The sequence below is a fragment of the Zonotrichia albicollis genome, chromosome 3, assembly GCF_047830755.1.
Source record: "Zonotrichia albicollis isolate bZonAlb1 chromosome 3, bZonAlb1.hap1, whole genome shotgun sequence".
In the NCBI taxonomy this organism is placed as follows: Eukaryota; Metazoa; Chordata; class Aves; order Passeriformes; family Passerellidae; genus Zonotrichia; species Zonotrichia albicollis.
In genome coordinates, this window is record NC_133821.1 from 21073816 (window position 1) to 21092457 (window position 18642).

The window sequence follows — 18642 nt, forward strand, 5'->3', positions numbered from 1 at the left end:
CCAGGAGCAGTGTTGGCCATTTTCATGCCAGGTAGCTCATGCTGCCAGGGCTGATCATGTAGAATGAGGAGAAGACTCATACCTGTCCAGTATCTCTGGGAGAGGTAAGATCATCCACTGCCACATTCCCAAACCCTCGCTGTTCTCGGAATGCCAGAACGTCCAGCTCTGCTCCTTTCCTGTCTTGTTCTCCACCAGCACCAGGGAGATATTTCCCAGCAGGACACCCTGGATGAGCCATGACATTCGTAGCTGGAAGAAATAGAACATGTGAGATTAAACATCACAAACATTATTCAAAAGTTAACAAAGTTATCGGTTCCTCTTTCCTGGCTTTCCAATCACCTAAAAGTTGATTCTCCCATCCTTATATAATCAATCCCTTTAGGAAACTCCACATATATGGAAGCCTGTAATAATCAGTATATGCTATTAAACATTGAAACTACTGGGCTTTTTTGCTTTCTCTTTGTAAAGTTGATTCTAGACAGTCTGTTTTAGCTTTCACAAATGTGGCTAATTTTACAGGGATAAGATTATACTTCTCTTTTGAGCAGTACAAAGACTACACTCCAGTAAGATGCCACCTAAGAGATTCAAGTTAAGACTAACAACTTATCCAGCAATAAATTTTTATATTCCAGCAGCAAAAAACACAGGCAGAAGACTGCAATAAGCAGACATCACTAGTAATCACATCCTCATCCCCCAGATACTCTTTTCAAAAATCAGTTTTTATTTTCCCTCCAAGTTTATACAGATTTTTCAATTAAAGTTCAGTAATAATTTGGTGGGTTTTTATTAATTAAAATACTTAAGGGAACCATTTTTCTAACATTTTTGTTATGATAATGTAATTTAATCAATTTCTATGCATTTATCCCTGAATGTAAAATTATTTCATGTAGTTTTCTCATTTTATGACTTTCTCACTCATTGTATGAAAAGAAAAACAATTCCTTTCACATCAGGCTAGCTTCACAATCCAGAGTATATGAACATAGTCTTCTTATTTTCTTGTGAAAAGAAAAGGAGCTAGCCCTTTGCTGATCAAGAGCACAAGTAAAACACCCATATATATTCTATTCAAGAGCTGGGTTTCATCTCAAAAACCAGCAGAAGTGAGAATGCTGAAGGAATGAGTTTATTAAAGCTACATTAACGATGGATGTTTTGGATACAAGAAAGTGTTCAGCACAGTATCTTGTGTCCATACATATTAAATAAAGCACTCTATTTTTCAGCACTTCAAAGACACCACCAAAGTCAGGAGGCTCAGAATTCAGTTTGTATTTTACAAAGGAACACCTGATAACACCACTCCTTTGCTCTGATAGCACAAAACATCCATATCCATTTCTCAGCATAAAACAAAACTGCTAAATTTTGCTTGCTGTTCCTATGTCATGGTGTAAGTTTGTTCTGGCAGCCAAATCAGATGTAGGCATCAAAGTGACAGAAGTGTTGCTATTATTCCTAGTTTATGATCACAATTTTGGAGTGGGTGGAACAAAATTCTGGATATCCATTGCATTAATTATCAGTTCTGAATGTGGGTAAACACTACAGTTCATCTGCCTGTCTCCAAAGCTACAGAGAAAGAAGTGACTTTATACTGCAAAACTGTGACAGAGACTGAATAATCTACATGGGGCTCTTCTCTCTCTCCAGTCCAAAAATCACTGGAGTTGCCTGGAATCCACTGTACTGTATGACCCAAGGATTGATAAATGTACAAACAGATATGCCAGCTTGTGTCCATGAAAGCATTTTGTCACATTATTCTGGCCACACATCCCAAACTGATGTGTAAGATTTTGAGCGGTCCAGCAAAGCATCACAGGTGCCCACAGCACTTCTAGGGACAAGCTGGTCAAGCCTGACTTCCAGCTCACTCCCACCACAGTTCTGGGAAAGGATTCATGGAATCCCATGGCTATTTCCACAGTGGAAACCACAGCATCAAGTGTGAGGATTTTCACCTCCCAGACACCAGAGAAAAAGCAAAGTCGAGCAGGATGGCCAGGAACTATTTCAGATTCACAACACATTGGCCATGGAGGCAGCTGAGGAGGGCTGAGTTCATACCCAGCAACCAGGAGCAACACTGGTGAGAGAGGCTGCTCATGGTATAGGAGGCTGATGCCTTCAAACTCGGTGTCTATGTGGCTACTCCTAACAGATGACAACCAAGATGCAAGAAATTGTTGGGTATTCCATATTTTCAATTGCCTACAAACTGAGGCATTTTTTAATGTGAATTTAAAGTGAAAATTTTTACCTTTCAGACCTAGTAAAGTGAATTTTCTTTGAGGAAACTGATTAGGACTTAACTATTTGTTTCAATAAGTTTGGAATGCCAGTGGATATTTAAAACCCTCCACTTATACCAGAAAAAGCAAGACCTCTTACTGAGAGTCCACATGTCCCCTTTTAGGGCCCAAGTGCCAACTCCCTGTGCAACACACTACGTGGCATTTTTAATACAGGTGAGTTGGAGCAACTTCACTGTGCCATTTTGGTAGTTTAAAATTTGAGAGGTAAAGCAGAAGGGCAGAAGCTTCAGAAAGCTTCTAGGCAGAAGCTTTCAGACCTCTGTCTCTTCTGGACACCTGCCAGAAGGTAAGAGGCATCATCTACATGGCCAGGAGTGAGGGAAGAGCGAGCCTTTGATAGCTGTTAACGTAACACTAGAGCAAAAGCTGAGGCTATTGATGAATTGGAATGAATGCCTTTGCACACATGTCAGCTGTTTGAAGGAAAGAAGTAGCTGGCAATAGATGTGGGAGATCAGCTCATTGGCAAAGTGCAATATGCAAACTCTAATGAACTGGCTCTGAGTGAATCGACTGGCACTGTGTCCAAATGGGCATTTTTGGCTGTGATTTCCATGGTTTCTAAGCTTCACAGCAGGGCAGTCCAGGTCTTTTCACACCTGCTGAAGTGAACCAGAGCAGATGATGAGCTGGATACCATAGTAAAGACTTCTGAATGGGGCTGGCATTCATTCTGTAGAATACAGCATCAATGATGGCAGATGGCACTACATACACAGCGCGCCCTGCAAGCAGAGCAGTGGCACATTTGGAAAAATCTAAATCTGGGCTGCTGGTGGAATACCCCAACATTATGCATCAAACATCTCCCTCTGTGTTAAACTAGCAGCAAAATATTCAGATGCTAGAAACACCACTGAGAAATTAATTAAGCATAGAAGGTAGGCAGTGGCTCAATGGCACCTTGCTTTCTGGCTTTAGAGCCCAGCAGAGTTGCTGATCAGCTGTTCATATGCAAACCCACTGACTCAGTAAATGAAATGATCTAAACTGATCTGGGGAAAATCAGGGAGGGAGAGCCCATGGTAAATACACAGCATATTGAGGCAAAACTCAGGTCAGATGGCTACATGTACTATACTGCAAACACCATCTGGAAAGATGCCTTCTGAGAATCCCCTTAGCCTCTGAGTTGGTGGAGTTTCTGAACTGACAAACAGGGGACTCAATTCATCCCAGAGAGAAAAAAACCCAAAAAACTAATCCTTATCAATATCAACAGGGCTTGGCAGGTGAAGAAAAACAAGCAAGGTAGATTTTCCAGCACAAGCTGCGTAATTTCAAGACCACCTGAGAATTGAGCCTTCCATTTTACTTCTTTATGCAAAAAAAGAAAAATAAAATACCAAGAACCTTCTGGTTGAAGTTTGAACTTGCTGACACCTGTGAATCTACTTTAATGGCTAGAAACATTCCAGCATAAACTACATCTGAGATGCCTGACCGAGGACCAATGACACACTTGCAGTAGCATAAATAAAACATTCTGCAGTGACACTCTGGAGAGCTGCTGTTTCTTTTTCCTCCCTTTCTGCATAGCAGTGATGCTGACTATTAGCATTATGGTCCTACCTGGCAGGAATTGATACTTGGCCATCTTTAACACAAGTGAAAAAAGGAACTGGAAAAGAAAAACATACTTCAAACAGGGCTTGGAGTAAAGTATTTTTAAGAAGACAGAGAAGAGTCTACAGGCATTTTCCTCCCAAGGAAGTGCAGTAGTTGGATGTCACTGGTGGCTCTCTGCTCAGCAACATCTCAGCTCTAGACCACAGGTTTTCATCTTGTGAGACAGCACATTACTAAATTCTGATGCCCCAAAGTCCTTGCTCCCCCCCGCTCCATTATGCTTGCTCAAAGGAATTGCTCAAAATTTGCCTGACAAGGAACAGTGGATTCCTGAAATGTAGACATTTATTCTCCTAAAAAACATTCCCTTGGGTCTTCTTCACTGGAAGGGAAACAGTAGAAATTGTTTTCAGCTGTGAATGCAGTGACCCAGTAAATGTAGCTCAGGTACTAAAGGAGCTTGGAAAACATCTCACTGTTGAGCAGAAACTGAAGCTGCAAGTTGGGATATCATTTGTACAGAATTAGGCAATAGCTGCAGACCCCTTTGCCAAGCCTCAGTGAGCTTTGTACATGCATATGAGCTACCTTTGACATGTGAAGTTTATCATACTGACAATAATTCTTTTCTTACTAGAAATGAGAAATGGTTGCATACAACAGTACAAGCAAAGACATCTATTACCACTGTTCAGCAATTCAGGCTTGGACTCTTATGAATAATAAAGAGGATCAAAAGGTCTTGTTCCTGGTTTTTGGCCAGATCTACAACAATGCATGATAAGACTCTCTTGTAGTCTGCAGACACTTCTGCTTTAGATGAAGACTCAGGTGTGAAAGCAAAAACCTTTTGTAAATGATAGAATTTTAATTATCTGATCTGATTATGTAGCTTTAAAATACCTAGGCAGGCAAGAGAAGCTCATGTTTTATATGAACAGATTCTCCAACTATTTATTCTTACATTATTTCTTACTTCATTTCTGAAAACAGACCAAGAGAAAAATAAAAGCAACAAAAAAAGAGAAAATGTTCAGAATTTTGCTGTCAGAGAACTGTGGAATGACTAGCACTCAAGAGATTTCAGATGCTATAGACCCTCTGATCCAATGACAAAAGCCACATGGGAAAGAGAGCAAGAGAAGACAGATAACAGTAAATAAGCTGTACAGATTTTAAAAACAACATTTTAAAACAAGAAAGTATGCTAAGAATATTCTGTCAAATAAAGCAGATGAAAGGTTGAGCTAGAGGCATATCTATGTTGCATTTTTCATGCTCGTAAATTTTCAGTGTCAATGTTATTACCATGTACGCTTCTAAGTTATTTAAAGCTCAAGGAGCAGAGGAGAAAAAGAGACACACTCTGCAGGTGTAAGCATGGGGCTCAGAATGCACTCAAGGAATGATTTATATTATTGACTTACATGCCTTGAAAAAATTGCAACACTTCTGCATAGAAAAGAGAACTGAATTAATAAACAGAGAGGATGAAAACATCTTTATGTCTGTAAACCTGGCTGAGAAGGCAAACTTCAGCTATATTGCTCTACATCAACATGTTATATTTATTTTTGAGAGTGAGTACATTTACATACAAAAATAATTTCAGATGTTAAAGAAATCTGGCCCAGTTTAGTACTAACTTACATAATATAATGGTAGCTTTCAAGAAACAGCTACTTGAAATGTCAAAATAGCACCAGAAAAATATTTTCATTATTTTAAACACAGCCAAAAGCACAAAGCACATTTACTTCCATAGGAATCTGTATTGTTTTCCAGCACCACTATACCCTTTAAAATGTCTGACCCAGGGCCTACCAGGAAAATAAAACAATCTGGTTCCTAATCACAAAGCAGTCCCTCTTGCAGAGTCCCCTCACTCCACGGAGGTGCATGCAATAACATTTCAGGCTAATTTCAAATCCACCCCCACGCAGGAACAGCAGCTCTGCTGTTCCTCCCTTCCCTCTGCCAGCCCACACCAAAGCTGCAGCATGGCTTGTACTTATCAGGCATGGCACTGAGATTGTGTCACAGATTGCCTCGAGCTGAGCAGAGCACAGCCTTTCTCAAAATCTGCTCATGTTTCTGGAGTGACTTCCAAGTAGAAGCAGCAGTAAGAACCCACCACAAAATGCAATCTTGCAGGAGAGATGCAAGACTACAGCCCAGGCAGGTACAACTGTACCAGCCTCTTGCATGTCTTTATGAGAGAGAGCCACACACTTTGGGAAGAAACAGGCATGTTTCTTGTGATCTACAGGTACCACGACATCCTTCAAGGCCTGAGGATGCAGACATCAGGGAACATCTCTAAAATTGGAAGGAAAAGCAAATCAGCACATGTGACTGCACCTGCACAGCAATAATGCTGGGCTGAGGGAGATGGGATTGCCTTCTTGTCTTGGACATGGGGGTCAGAGCTGAGTCTCCAGCTTCCACACAAAGGTGAGTAATCCCTGGACACCTGCAACACTTCTGCCAGCTCTCTGACTTCTTTGTGAAGTACTGAGGAGTGGGTGGCCATGACAGTTTGGAAACTGTGCACACCTAGGAGCTACCAGCTGTGGCAAAGCAATTAGTTTTGCCATGGGTGGTGTCTGAGATGACAGCACTTCTCTTGGATTTAATTGCAATGTGTTTCCTAGGTTCCCAAACACCAGTACAGCTTCTAATGACATGCATATGGATTTCTTCTTCAAAATGAGGAAATGCCTATCCATCCCATGCTCCTCTGTCAGCCTTGTTACATGCTAGTTAATTCCCACTCAGAGGAAGGGAATCTCAGTGGACAGAAGGGGCAAATAATGCTGTGCTTTACTGCTTGAGCTCTAAAAACACTGCCTTTCAATCAGGCCATTGTTTGGCTTAATTGCTTGCACTTCACATGCATCCCTATGCTCAATTACACGTGCTTTGCTTCCAGTGAACTTGTACATGTGGGTTAAAAGGTTTTCACTCTTGATTACTGTGACTGTTTAGTTCCAGAAGCATTTCCTGAGCTTTTTGTTGCATCTCCTCTCTCTGGCTACTTCAGGGTAATAGAGCATCACTTCATGGACTATGTGAACCACTTCCTGCATTCACCCAAGATTTAGTAGAAGTGCCACAGTCTCCCTCTTCCAGACAGAGTGGGTTTTAAACACAGACTTAAAGGGGTCAACAAGCAAAGGGCTCTACTGAAAGTGCAACATGAAAAAGATAACAAAGGCTGTCTGGACTGCAAGCAGGAGAGATTCTTTGAAGCCAGGATACTCCAGCCAAGATTTAATAAAACAACAAAAGGAAAGAGAAGAACTAACTCAACCAAGAATAAAGGGCAGCATCACAAACTGACTGCTCTGACCTGCCAAAAGCACTGAAGAACATAGAAAATGAAAATATGAGGCTGCTCAAAACAAACAGGAATGAAGTGCAATACAAAGCTATACACAAAGTGCAAGGCACATTAGGGCCAATCCCAAAAGTGTGGGAAAGTACAGGCTGTGTTTGTCACAGTATCTCCTGTGTGCATTTTTGTCCCTTTCCCATTTTTTTGGTGCCTGTGGGGCAGTGCAGAGTGGGTGAGGCTGACTTTTCCCTTCCTGAGGTGACAAGGAGCCTCCTGCAGGGCATGGACAGGGCTGGCAGCCCTGGCTGATCCTGGGCACTGAGCTCAGGCTGCAGGGAGCACAGAGATGGAGTGCCACACCAGCCCTGCCCTCAGGGACAGCTCATCCAGGCTGTGGTGTCTCCAAGAGCTAACACCAACACCCTGCATACAGCTGCCCAGAACCTTTGCAGGGAATGTCTTGGCACCAGGCTGCTCCCTCACCTCCTTTTCCAGTCTGCCACAGTGTAAGATTACACAGCCAGGCTCAGGGAGGAAAAACAAGCTTGGAGCATTAGAAACTCTTCAGTGGCTGGTTCCCACTGTGGACTGCTTGGCTGTTTCCTTCTCAGCTTTGAGTCCTGGTTTCACCCTGGTTTCATGGCCAAACCCCAGACTCCTCCAGCCTGGCAAACAGCACTGTGGCAAGTAATGTTCCTCATGGAGAGGCTGAAGTAATTAATTCCTATGAACACCTCAGGCCAAAAAGCAGGGTGTCAGCTTCTGCTGTGGCGGGTGTGATTGGTCTAACATGACTGGATAAAAGAAAATTAGGTGGTAAGGGGAAGAAATAATAACTTCATTGAACAGCAGGTGTCCCAGAGCTTCCATGTAGCAGGGGAGAAGAGAGGGGAGTCAAAATTATCAAACTGGGGATGTTTGCTGGCCTCCTTGTTGCTCTCAGGGGAGTGACCAAATATCTAAAGGATCATGAGAGCTGGATCAAATACAAGAGGAAGGGCAGATTTATGGCTGGATCTGATTGTGGAAGAATAAATGGGTCTAATTCACACAAACCCTTGCTGAGATCCTTTTGCAACATGAATTTTGAGTATTTTCTGTGGGATTTCAGCTGCCAGAGAATCTGTCCCAGCTGTGACATGCCAGGTAAAGTAGTCAGCAGTGACAGGTAAAAGAAAACTCATCTTTTAGTGCCTGAACTTGAGCCAGTTCAATCCCAAAGTGGTTGAGGGTGACTAAATACAGGACAGCATTACAGTATTTTCACAACCTCTTTTCTGACTATAATTTCACTATTAGGAAGTTTGTTGGCACCTATTTGGAGGAATAAGTGCATAGGGAGGCATATCTCCTTTCTCCTCTTCTGTTGTGCTGAGAAGTGGAATTAAATTATTCTCTGCACAGACAGATTGTTCCAGTAAAATAGAATTTGAAGCCACCAGGGATCCACTGAGAAGGGAAGCTTTTACACTATATGAAAAGGCAGGAGACAAAACCCTTGCCAAAACTCCTTCACTCTTTATTAGCGACAGCTGCAACGCTGGATGCGTCCGGATGCCTCTGGAGTGCCAAGGGGAGTGACGAATGTGGGATGGCATGTGAGAAGATGAAATACATGGCAGCTTCTCCCCCATGGCAAGTTTAATTATTTGCAGTGTTGTATACACAAGGAAAAAAAAATACACAGATATTGGGAAATCATTCACTGTGATTCCTGTGTCGGGTGGATTATGAAAAACACTTGCTCTTGCTGGTCCATGGCAGAACAAGGTCTTAAAATATTCAGAACCTGCTTATGCCTTTGTCACAGATGGGAGGAAAAACAAGGTAGAATATATTTCAAAGACAGAGAACATGAATATATCACGAGAGGAAAACCAGAGGCACTTTGCTGGATGAACTGAGATATCCAACAGAAGTGAACCAAAACAAACTTTAAGGCAAAGAAACACCTTTTTTCTGTGTAGTTTCATTCCAGAGAACTTTCTAACACATCCCCTCTTGTCCTTTCTGCATTTTAAGACCACTGGAACAGAGTTTTTTTGTCTGTTCAGTACTCAACCAACAAACAGCTGCACTTCATTAGTATCAGTTTTCCTAAATCCCTCTGCTCCAGGATCCAGAAGCTTATGGGAGATTGCTGAGTGACTGTGAAGATGTCAAATGGTTTAACACACTAGGCATGGTTCAAAGCCATAAGTTAGAAATAAATCTTATCAGTGATTCTACAATCTGTGAAGCTACAGAATAAGAAGATGCAGACAGGTCATCTTTCTGAACCTGCACTTTAAGGGTTAAATACACCTAACTCAGAAATGACAAGCATGAACAAGGTTGTCAGCAAGCCTTGATGTACCTCCTTAAGCTGATATCTTGTGACTGTCAATAGTCTTTTCTGCTTGAATATGAACCTGGCTCCATTCTGGATGAATTTCCCTCTGCTGCTGCTAACTTCAGCACTCCGATGAACGAGGCCTACATGAGCACTGGTGGGTTTGAAGTGCAGCAGCATGAAGAGCTGCCAGCCCAAATCCCAGCTGTGCCAGAGAAAACATGTACTGCCTTTTCTGAATGGCTCAGGGGCAGTCCTGAAGCCTATTCTGTCTTGGATGTTGCAAATATAATGCTTGTTCATGCAGTAAGATTCTTCCTCTCTGTGTTTATATAACACTGGCTGCCCTACTCTTACAGCACACACACCTAATTATGAAGATTGTAATACATCATGTGATGCAATGAGGACAGGATATGACAGGTTTTTCAAAGCACATTTTGTGGCATTCAAGCAGATAACCATATCTTTCCCCTGCACAGTGGGCATAAATAAGTATATTTTATAGAAAATAAAATTAAAGATCGTGGTTGCCTTGCTACTGACCTAGTACCTATATTTGAAAACCCGAGTCAAACAAAAAGAAATTTACACAAAAAGCTCTGTAAATTGCACAAGAAAAGAAAACATTATGACTTGCCTCACAGGGGGAGTTCCTCAAGGGAGCTGGAAATGCTGTGCTGGTCATGACAGTCTTTGCTACTGCTGGTGCCTTGCTGGCGTTAAGGAGGAGTGCACGACCTGGATGAAAGAGAAGGGAGAAGGTCAAACTGCAGCACTCACCTTTGGGTTTCAGGATTTGTGAAACCTGCCCCAAGCCTATGTTAGCTGCCTCCTACCATGGTGGAATTCCAGGGAACAGAAGGCTTTTACCATTTCTTAGTGATGCAGCTTCACTTACCTAACAAACAATGAGCCTGCTCACCTTCCCCCCACTGCTACCTTCTGTTGCTCCATGTCTTCAAATTCATTCTCCTTGCAAGGCAAATAATAAAGTGTATCTTTTATGAACAGAAAGTAACTTGGAAGAAAAGAATTTATCTTGACCAAAACCAAATAAAAATACAGCTATAGCTCTTTGCTACATGAATAATTTCTGTAAACAAGAAGAACAAGGGCAATATTGGGTTTTCTCTCAGAAGCTTAAGCCTTCAGCTGTTTGTATGAGAAGGATTAGATACTGGCATTTAGGTAGGAGAACCAAGTACATAGTTATTGTACATAAAAGTGCAACTCAAGGGATCATGAAGCAAAGACAAGAAAAATTAGAATGTAGCAGGGGAAAAAACCAGCAGTACAGAAAAACAGAGAAAATAAATTAGAAAAATCAGAAAGAAAAAACCAGACCAGTATGGTAGAGGGTCAGGCAGATGAACATTTGGTATGAAGTTTTTTAGAAGGGGTCAGTGAACACCAGATCTGTATCTGGTGTCAGTGGTGGAGACTGAGGTACCACTTTGTACCCTCAAGACAAAAAGGGAGCAGGATGCTCTTTTACTCAAGGCACTCAGAGTGGAAAGATGGCATTTGAGAGTGGAAAGTTGGGATCTGCTTCACTGGAAGCTGAATATGTAAGTACACAGGAAAACTTGCCTCGTGTTTCATTCCCCCTCCTCACCATGTGTGTACCATTTCTGCTCTCTGCTGTTTGTGCTCTACACTCACTGTTTTCTCTCACACACCTTCTATGGAAGGGAAACGCTTCTGCTCCGGGCTTCCGATCCGCCATGGAGAAGGGTGGGATGCAGAGGGGCCTGGTGTCCAGCCACAATCCCCTTCTTCGAACGAGCAGTAAAAGCCAGGGGGAAGCTTTCCTGCAGGAGGGAAAGGCACACAGACAGAAGAAGACAATGACCTGAGGAAGAGGCTCCTGGGCTCACACAGGAGCTGCAGTGACCGCCCCAACCTGCTTTGCCCAGGGCACTCCCGGCTCCTCGTTCCTTTCGCGTGGAATCGTGCATGTGCCCGACCATGGAGAGGGAGGAGCAGCGGGCAACGACCCCCAGAGTGTGGCTAAGTGACCCCCACACACCTTGACAAACCCCAGAGAGAGGACACATCTCACTACACACCATGGGGGCTCCTGGGCTCTCAGCTCTGCAGCTATCAGCTCACTCCAGGTCACATCTTGGAGATGACTTTCCTAAGCACTGCTTCTGCAGCCCCACAGGGGGAAATCTTGGAGGGGGATAAATTCCCCACAAGATTCCCTCCCTTACAGTTCAGGTTTCCACTCAGCCCAGCTCAGCAATATGATCTCTTCTCTCTGTGAGCACTGATGTGGCCTCAGGTAAAGCACTGGATCCTTTTGTGCCTTGATTTTTTTACCTGTGAGTCTCTTCCACGAGATGAAAGAGGAGTTTATTTTAATCCATAATTCCAGGCTTTGAAGCCTGCTCATTCTGTCACTAGCTTAGGATTTTAGTTTCCAGCTCCAAACAATAGAGCTCCATTAGCTTTTTGCCTTGAAATTTGTCAGTTTTAAAGCAATAGTAGTCCCATTCAAAGCAGAAGGTAATCTCATGCCTTCCTTTCACTTCTCTACCTTCAACTGCAAGTTCTGCTTATGAGGGTGCAAAGTATTGCTCCTTTTGCTCCAAGAAAGGAGAATGGTACATTCTCAAATGGAGAATGAAATCTGTTAAAAATTGAAAGATAAAAATGAAATTTCATGTGCAAACACACATCCAGGAATTTTTTTTTTTTACTTTTAGCTGCTTGATAAAATCAGAATTAAAATTTCTTCACTAGCAAGCAGCAGGATAGACCACAACCTTCTAAAGCAAGAGAATCTTCTGGTCAAGTGATACCAGTAATTTCATTAGCTCCTCTATGAGAAAAAGAGGGTCTCGAACATATAATTTGTTGTGATTATTAATTTATTTTCCCTCTGAAATTATATATCTATAGAGAGGCTGTCAGACAATGAAGCACCAGTATTCAAGCCCCAGATTATTCAAAATGTTTAAGTACCCCCTGAGATTTCAGATCAATAAAATACCTGCTCACAGGGCCCCAGCTTTGACTCACACACCTCAAAAGGCAATTGAGTGTCATTGGCATATGCAGGTGTTCCTTGGTGTACCCAGAAAAAACAACTGTGGAACACCATAACTGCAGCACCTAGACCACAAACATTTGATTTTCTGAGACCCTGAATCACAACTCACTTGTCAGAGGAAAGTGAAACAAATCCTCTATCTGTAGCTTTTTAGTAGGGCTAGTTTTAGACTTGGAACCTGACATTGAAGCAAGAACCACATTTTAGTGGTATTTTGGCCAAGCATCTAAACCTGTTATGAAAAAAATCAAAACTTGTACCAAAGTTAGTGCTTTTTCAAGTTTTTCCTTTCAAAAATCTCTAAATTCATTCAGCCTAGTCTTTAAATGTGAAGTTGTTAAGCAGAGAGTTACTTCCCTGTATTTCACCCCTCTGCAGAACTTGATTATATTTCATTGCGCAGCCTGAGGCTGGGATACAGAGAAAATGACAAATTATAATGTGCCCTGAATTCCCACAGAAACAGCTTGGCTCGGTGTCCAACTGAATTCATGTCATGGCCATTTGCTATCTAGCATGATGTAAACAAGTCAGAGCAGCAGGAGGAGTCATCTAAGTAGCAATCCCTGCCTGAAGGCCAGGAAAAGCTCACTGTCGATGAACAAGTAAGGGCATAAATAAAAAGCTATTACTTTCACAGAATATTTCATTGCCTTTTCCCAAATTAATGTTTTATGAGTTTTCAGATGTCTCATGCCCTGGATGCATTTTCTTTGCTGCTCTTTCTTACCTTGACTATGCACAGCACCTGTGATTCCATGTGTTGGTGCTCCACAGGGACCTCTGGGTACCACTTCTCTCCAACCTGTATTTCTCCATTTCATGTGTTTGTCACTGAAACTCACATCAGCACAGACACTGCACTGATGAGGGGAAGCTGCTCTGACCTTATTGGAAAATCATGGAAATTAGGGGCAGGGATTACTTCTACTGAAACCTGCCATTTTGGACATTAATACCAGTGACAGAAACCTCAGAAATTTAGCCCTTATTAAGATTAAGATACAACTTGTGGGTATGAGATGGAGAACAGAGCAGTCCAGTGAAACTGAAGCACTCTGAGAATGCAAGAGTCTCTCCTTTTATGTGGGTGGGCAAGCAGGGAAAAGCTGTTGGATGCTAAACTTGTTCTTAAACAAGTATTTTTAAGCCTTCAGAATTAAATACCTTTCAAGAAACATCTAAATAAGTTCTTTTTCTTTAACCAGATTTTTTTGTCCATTAATAGCTAGAGAATTAGTAACTGATACAATTTATGAAGCAGATAGAATCATCTATTTCTTCAAAACTAAAGTAAATCAACCAGATAGTACAGTTTAAGTTTCTGGGTGAAATTCCAAACTGGTATTATAAAGAGCAAAAGCATTAAAGACTACTCTATATGTATGGACCTTCACTAAGTTTAGGAGGAAATCTCAGAAGCCAAACAGATCAGCTACTCGATTTAAAGAATCACATGAATCTTAAACATGACTTTGTTTCAATGATTCTTCTATGCCAGCAAAGTTGGCCAGCCAAATTTTACCAGAAATGAAGCATAAAAAGAGAAAATAGTTTTCAACAGTCAGCAGAGTTATCCTTCAATGGCAGATGGCTTTGCTGAGCTCAAAACTGCCAGAGGTTAGAATTCATTTCTATAAGTACAGCTTTTGATAAAGAAAAAGCAGAAGGATTAGTGCATGCAAGACAGGAACCCTAAGAGCATAGCATGGCCTGGCAACAGGCTGCTACTTCATAATTTTGCTTGCAGGAAGACTCTGCTGGGCTGTATCTGGATAAAAATGAATCCCACGATTTCTTCACACATTTTTGCCTGGAAAGCAAACTGGCCACTTTAAAATTGATTATCAATGCTTTTTTTGGTCACTCATCCACATTAACAGAAAAATCAAACTTTAAAGGTTCCTGTTCTAGCTGCCATCTGGCCTTTTGACTGATGTGTGCATGCAGTCCTGCCACCACTGGCTGAGGAACCAGACACTTGTCCTCCTTATCTCACCTGCTAAGGTGTTTCACATCCTTAAATATTCAATGAAGCAGAGTGAAAATTACCCTATAACCAAGTGATTGTGAGATTTATTTGAAAGATAAAGAGGACATCATTTCCTGTTCCAGCTAAAATTCATAAAATGTGGAAGTGCAACCTCAGGAGGGACTTGGGTAATCATTTTCTTCTGAACTAGACCAGAACTCCAGACCACAAGTTTGGAAACTCTTTATGGAAATAGAAAATATGGGTTCAAATTCACAGAAGAACCAGTCCTGGGTTGATTGTATCTTGAAGTTCTGAGTGTCTATAAGTAAATATACTACTGGCACCTCCATTATTTAAAATGCTACCATTTTTAGAATATATCCATTACTTGCCTAACATGCTTGGACTGATTAGCCAATATTTTCGAAGGATGAATCTTTTTTTCTGAATTTGTCACAGAAAGTAAAATAGTTTTGGACTAGTCAGAATAACATGCATACCTTTTCAGTAAAGTTTTAACTTTTGCTCTGACTTGCTGCCCTGCAGTGAAAGATTAACCAAAATCCCAGACACCGTTAATTAAAAAGAGAAGTACAAAACTGCTAAAATAAATTCACCCTTTCTGTAAAACAGAGCCCCATTTACTACTATGTTAGTAAATAATTTGAGGTTTTGTGTCTGTCTTGTACCACACTATGCATATTACATGTGATTACTACAATAAGAGAAAATTTGTTGGGGCTTACTGCAGAAAGGTCTATCCCTATGTTGAGTGATTTGGTAAACTACTTATATAGAATTTGTTGCTTGGCATTAACAGATAAATTTGCTGAAGCTTGAGGCACAAGCTGTGAACTTTCACCAGATATGCTGAACTTTCCACTCAGTCAAATATGAGAAAACCCTAGAGCTGGTTCAGGACAGAAGATAAGGACTTCATTAACAGAAGCTGCAGCCTTGGAAATAAGAAACATCCTACCTGGAGGCAAGCAAGGGACATGATAATGAATGGGAAGAGCTCCGAGAGCCTCATATATGGGGGACAACTGGTCCAAAAAGTCACATGAAAGCTGGGAAATTCAGATTGTTTGAGTATAATCAACCAGGGACTTGTTCAAGGTTGCTCTTCAGAGGCACCCAGCTCCAGCTACTACACCATTAAATAAAGTACTTTTATAGAGGAATCTATCTTTCTATCTATCTTTGAATTTATGAATTCAGCAGAAACCTTGAGTCAAAGCCTGCCGTGGTGGCTGCCATGTGTAGTTTTTGCATCTGGAAAGGCAGGAATTTCCCAGCAGAGACACACAACCAGTGCTATCTGGAGTATTAATGTGTCTGCAGTGTATGCTCTGCAAAGTGACTTCTAGCACAGCCCTTCCATCAGGCTGGTGGATCTGTGTGTCTGATCCTGAGCCAACACACACGTGCAGCTCAGCCCCTCATCCCTCATCTGCCTCTTTGAAGCTGTCTCTTACTCCTGCAAGGATATCTGATTCTGACTCAAACACGCTTTTCTCTAGGGGTCATCCCTCTCCGCTTTTACAATTTCTACACAGACTAATTGGTTGCAAAGCAGAACAAGCACCATGACGTTTCACTGGCCATTAATAAGTAAAGAGATGTTAGCAAACAGCAGGCTGTACAGAGATCTTTTTCAGCTCAAACAGGAACAAAATTCAAATCATTAGTAAAAAAAAATTAAAATCATAATAAAACCAATCAGTTTTATTGTAAAACCTGTAAAGCTGAAAGCATGTGAAAGGCAAAAAAAACCCCAACACCTCCTTGAAGCTCAAAGATAGAAGCCTTTGATAATGGCATTTTTAAAACATCTCGCCTCAGTTTTGAGCATAGCTCATATTTTTCTGACAGCTCTTTTGTCTAAGCAGAACCATTTGGGAAACCCTTTTCTCTGCTTGATAAATCTGAATCACTTTTTACCACACTTGCAAAAAGCTGATGAAAATATCCGTGTTGCTCAGGAGTAAAATGACAACTAAAATGCTGAAAGATGACATATGTTTTGTGTTAGGCTGCCACTTGGATATATCTGACACCTCAAACATTAGATCACTTCTCTGTTTTGTGTAAGAAATCTTATGCCAACAATATTCAGCACTGTAAAGAAGCAAAAGCAGAAGGATCAGCCATAGAACTGAGCAGGCTTGAAGGTGGATAAGCAGGCATATCCTGGGCTCCTGCTCAGGCAAGCCATGCTTTTTTGTTCCTTGAGTGGAAGACAGTGCTTTCTGGACCTTTTGGCTGGAAGTAAGAACTCTCATTTCCAGTACCTATGGATGAATGCAAGCCATGTGGTCTCCTCAAGCTGGGAGTGATGCTCTGCTAAACAGCTGGCTAAATATTTCCTGCTTTTTACATTTTCTCACAGACACTCTCAGTACATTCCTTTGCCAGCACAGCTGCAAGTGCCACGTCGCCTTGTGGAAACTGCTACAAATGAATAGAGGGAGAAAAGACAACCAAACCAAGACCTGTGACAGATATGCCAGAGAGGCATTGGCTGCTTGGGCTCACCATGGGTAAAGGGAGGCAGCAAGGGGATATGTGAATATGAACAGCAGACCCACCACAAGTACGCCCAAGGTGTGAAAATAACAGGCCAGCATGTTCCTCCAGGCCTGTCCCATCCCATGTGGTATTTAGTTTACATCCATGATCAGTACAACTCCTCCTTGTGACCTCTGCTCTTCCCCCTGGGATCACTCCCACAAGGCAGAGCCATTTATGGCACATGGGCACCAAATTGTGTCTGAGAATACAGCTGAGGGTAAATAATGTTTCTCTCCTTCCAATGAAACGAAAATGTATTCGACCTTTTTCAAATTATAGAGAAGAACACAACAGAAATGCCATTATGGGGTTTTAGAGTTCTATTTGAAATGTCTTAGATGGAAATAAGGTTTCAATATTACTAATATGAAGCATTATTGGCTCTAAGAAACTGCAAGTCCACAGTGCTGACACTGTTCCTGTGAATTTAATGTCCACTGAGTGGGTCATTAAAGAATATAATTTCAAATTGTAACAATATCTAAAATGATGGAGAAGCTTGTAATTTCAAGCTTTTAACTAGTTTCCTAGATGATCCCAGGTCAAACCAATGTTCTTCACACCAATAAAGTCTGTAACTTTATTTCTTTATTAGCAGAAGTGAAATCTGCTAAAAGTTGTATATCACTCATATTAAGCTCTTGCTAGAAACAGCAAACATGTTTTTTACATAGCAAATCAACACAGTTCTATTGCAACAGCCCACAGGCTAGAACAGCTGTGGCATATAGACTTTGAACAATAAACTCTCAATATTTATTTTTCTTGATATATTTGCCCTGTAGACAACCATACAGCTGACAACCCACCACTCCTATTTGCAGGCTGGCAGATGGGAGGATGCTGGAGGTAGAATCTACAGAGGTATGGAAAAAGTGATAAGGCACCTTCAAGATGGTCAAAGGAAGGTCCTAAAGTATCTCACAGCACATTTTTGAAAATACTCAGGCACAGCAAGTTCTTAGAAAACCCAGGCTGCTATCTATCTTCTGCTGTGTTATTGGACTATTGACTCTGGAAGAGAGGGTAGAAAACCAGAGGAATTACAAAGACACAGGAGTTGGTCAAAGACAAGCTACTGGCTCTACTCATTTTTCATCTTAGAAGTTTTCTCCTTCCTCTCCCCCTCTGCCACATGCTGCACTACATTTTGATTAAAGGCTCTAACCAACTACACATTTCGTAATTCTGGGAGGCATCTAGCTATTCAGGCTATGCTTCCTTTGCATTTTTGATCAGGACACTGGGAGGGATGAAGCACCAAGAGCATGTTAAGAAGCTGCTGCACAACAGATGAAGGTGAGCCCAGAAATATCAAATGGTGCACTCCAGGCAGACATCCAGGAAAAGGCATCTGCTATGGGGGATACAGGTCTTTTGACAGCACCAAATGAGTCTGTTGGTACTGAAGTCTCAGAAATTAAAGTTCAAACCAATCAATGCTTCTGGAAAAGGATG

At 41.6% G+C, this 18642-nt stretch overlaps 1 protein-coding gene across 3 annotated transcripts in view; it reads right to left on the minus strand.

Annotated features, from left to right (window-relative positions):
- Nucleotides 1–18642, minus strand: part of ALK (ALK receptor tyrosine kinase) — a 305535-nt gene that overhangs the window by 59810 nt on the left and 227083 nt on the right. For all 3 annotated transcript variants that reach the window (XM_074536919.1, XM_026797338.2, XM_014271871.3), the window contains 3 exons: nucleotides 11257–11388; nucleotides 10215–10315; nucleotides 83–252 (listed from right to left, as the gene is read on the minus strand). In XM_074536919.1, the coding sequence (XP_074393020.1) occupies nucleotides 83–252; nucleotides 10215–10315; nucleotides 11257–11388 (403 nt within the window). The remainder of the gene's footprint in view (nucleotides 1–82; nucleotides 253–10214; nucleotides 10316–11256; nucleotides 11389–18642) is intronic.